Source organism: Pangasianodon hypophthalmus, chromosome 9, assembly GCF_027358585.1.
Source record: "Pangasianodon hypophthalmus isolate fPanHyp1 chromosome 9, fPanHyp1.pri, whole genome shotgun sequence".
NCBI classification, from domain to species: Eukaryota; Metazoa; Chordata; class Actinopteri; order Siluriformes; family Pangasiidae; genus Pangasianodon; species Pangasianodon hypophthalmus.
The window spans coordinates 25,238,143-25,241,381 of record NC_069718.1 but is presented as its reverse complement, the minus strand read 5'-3'; the positions used below and the strand labels follow the sequence as shown (position 1 = coordinate 25,241,381).

Here is a 3,239-nt window from a genome sequence, read left to right as displayed (position 1 = left end):
TGCCTCGCATTGGCACTGCTGTAGCATATTTAATATAAGCATACTTAATGTTTGATTTCAAAGGAAAGAAATCCTGAGAGGAACCAGACTTGAAAAGGACATCCATCTTCTCCTGGGAGGCCAGATAGTGCGAACAGATATTTAAAGTATACAGTTATATAGAGACGAGGGAAAAAATGCTTCAGAAAAAAAAAAAAAGCTGATAGAACGTTCTCAGTCCAGACGGTTTGTAATAAACCCAAAAGAGAAGTGAAATTAATGATACACTGTGGAGTGATTGAAGGAAGCAAATTTTCATGGTCCATATTAGAGTTTCTGCTGGAAATGAGTTAAAGCGCTCACTCTGTAAGAGACGCACATTCATAATTCATAAAATATACTATATGGCCAAAAGTTTGTGGACACCTGACCATCATAGCCATGTGAGGATCTTTTCTAAACACACAATTGTCTAGGATGTCTGTCATGTCATGCAGGAGGCGGTGGATGCAAGTGCAGATTTGAATTTAATCAAATAAATAAATAAATAAATAAAACCCACAAACACTGTAGAAGATGAACTCTGAACACGAGGAAGAAAGAAATCTAAGGACTCAGGATCGTAAAACGTACGACGGCAACATAAGACAAAAGCTACACAAAGCATGAAGTGCAAGACGCAACTTAAATACCATGTGCTCATTAAACCAAAACGTGAATCAGGTGCGAACAGTCATGTGACGTGATCTGGTGAGGTGCAGTGGCTGATGGGAATCGTAGTCCTGCGCAGCAGTCGGATTAACCATGACGACGTCATAGTCTGTGTGCTGTAGCGTTACAGTTTCCCTTCACTGGAACTAAGAGGCTGAAACCTGTTCCAGCATGACAATGCCCCTGTGCACAAAGCGAGCTCCATGAACACATGGTGTGTGAAGGTTGGAGTGGAAGAACTCGAGTGTCCTGCACAGAGCCCTGACCTCAACCCCACTGAGCACCTTTGGGATGAACTTTTTTTTTTTTAACTTCTTTCTGGACATCAGTTCCCAACCTGTTGTAGGTGAAAAGGCAGAAATCTTCAAAGCGTCGCTCCAAAATGTAGCGGAAAGCCTTCTGAGAAGAGTAGAGGTTACTATAAGAGTAAAGATGAGACCTGATCTGTATTAATGGATCCCAAAATGGAAGGTTCAGTGGTTCCGGTCCCGGTCCTGGTCCTGGTCCTGGTCCCGTGTCCACACACGTTTAACCATAAAATACACATCAAACTATTTCACACCACCATTCAAAGACATCAGTAGAACATCAGCTACGGTGAACCACTTCACAAGGCTCTAACAGTCAGTATCTCATACAAGGTTATATTAATAGTGGCAACAATTTGGGTTAAAGTCTGGATCTCTGATTGTAAATATAATCATCTGAAATAAGAGTCTTTCATCCCATGTCTGTAAACTGCATGAGAAGTGCACTACACAGAGTGTACACTTCATACACCTGAACAGGGAGACATTTGGGACACAGACAAACAGGAAACCAGAGAGAGAGCCTGACAGGTGAGGTTTTGCTATCTGCATCAAATGACAAATCTTCCCAGATGCTGAGCAGGGAAAACTTCTGCAGCTGGAGAGACTTGTGCCATAGATGAGCTGCTGTTATTACAAATGAAAAAGTCCCCATTCAGGTTTAAAAAATTTTATAAATAAATAATATATTTTTTTTAAATGCTCTTCATTCTTACCTCTCTGGAAAGCATAAACACTGTCTTTGTGCTGACACGTGAGCACAACAACAGTCCAGTTGAAAACACGTTCAGCTGTCATACCGAAAAGCAACAACACAACACTCCAACGCGGAACTTACTACAAACTACTCCAACTTCCGGCTGCGTCATATTTCAGAATAAAAGTTCCAGTTTTCTTAAGGCGCAATCATTTATCAATGATGTCTATGATAATTTTAAAATATATATATATATATATATAGGTCCAAAGCAGCAATTATCAAGGTTCAAGCACTTTAGGGCCTTTAAAAACATGCGTAAAAAGATATTATTTAATACTGTGTAAGATCATTTTAAGAAATGTATGTTAATTTACATTAAAGAAATAGCAGTTTTAAACATTTAAACTGTTGTAGCGCCATCTATTGTCTGATCTCCATTAATATTTGCATGCTTCTGTATGTTGCATGGGCTTACGTCACTTCCTGCAGTGCTGAGATTTGTTTCATGAGTTATTGACTTTTGTCTACACTAAGCCACACTCATTATTGTAAATAACCATGTTAGGGCTATCTAAATAAAAAAGTTCAACATATTTTTTATTATTATTAATTTTATATTTAATAATAATTTTATATTTAATTAGTGATAATAATCCCTACAAAAACAGTAGGGTTGCAGCACTTTGTGCTTGAACCCCTAATGAATATTATTCACACAGCATTTAACACATTGTCTATGCAGTTTATTTGTAACTACACACACATCATTAAATGATATCAGTGTGGATAAAACTAACTCAACTAACCGTGGCCCCTCTCCCTCTCTCTCTCTCTCTCTCTCTCTCTCATATTGGATCTGCACTTTTTGCTTTTTGCTGCTCTTCTTCTTCGACCCTTCATGATTTCGGTTTAACTGGCAGATCCGATACCTTCGACTGGGTGGAAATGCTGAAATGGTTGCGACGTACTGATTGATAACCATCAAGCTGTGGAAGCTTAAAGCTGTTCAATTTCAAAGAATGAGACTCACAATATTTATCTACAGTTGTCTTTGGAAGGATTCAGTCTTAAACACCTTGGGGTGGAAACTCGTTTTGATCTCAGTATGAAGGACAGACAGTACTGATGAATGTGAACAGTGGTCCTGAATTAACTCGAGAACAGCACAACTTCGAAACAGAAATGTGTCAAAGCCCTGAGTGAAATTGCACAGTGAATGTGTGACATAAAACTAAGCGACAATTTTTGTTTTTTTGTTTTTTTCCCCTTCCTTTAGCTCACAGTTCTCCAACCCTGATTAGCTCATTCATAGCACTTTCTGAGTTGAAGTGTGTGTGTGTGTGTGTGTGTGTGTTAAAGCAGGGAAAACACTAAAACTTGCAGGACAGAGGGTTGTCCAGGTCCAGGGTTTGTAACCAGTGATTCGTCTCATGTTTTTATCCAAAACTACTTACATTTCCATTCATGTTATTTGGCCGAAGCCCTCGTCCAGAGCGACTTACAGAAGTCTCTATCGATAAATACATCCTGATACCGGTTCA

The 3,239-nt window shown here is 39.1% G+C and overlaps 1 protein-coding gene across 3 annotated transcripts in view; it reads right to left on the bottom strand.

Moving 5' to 3' along the window:
- Positions 1-1,853, bottom strand: part of fcsk (fucose kinase) — a 21,087-nt gene extending 19,234 nt beyond the window's left edge. For 2 of the 3 annotated variants that reach the window (XR_004578829.2, XM_026919893.3), the window contains exon 1: positions 1,715-1,853. Coding sequence is in view for 1 of the 3 variants with exons in the window: in XM_026919893.3 (XP_026775694.3) it covers positions 1,715-1,796 (82 nt within the window). In the remaining 2 variants the exon portion in view is untranslated. Of the gene's footprint in view, positions 1-541; positions 1,626-1,714 lie in introns of all 3 variants that reach the window. The other variant, XM_053236906.1, reaches the window with a different exon arrangement.
- Between the last annotated feature and the right edge of the window lie 1,386 nt (positions 1,854-3,239).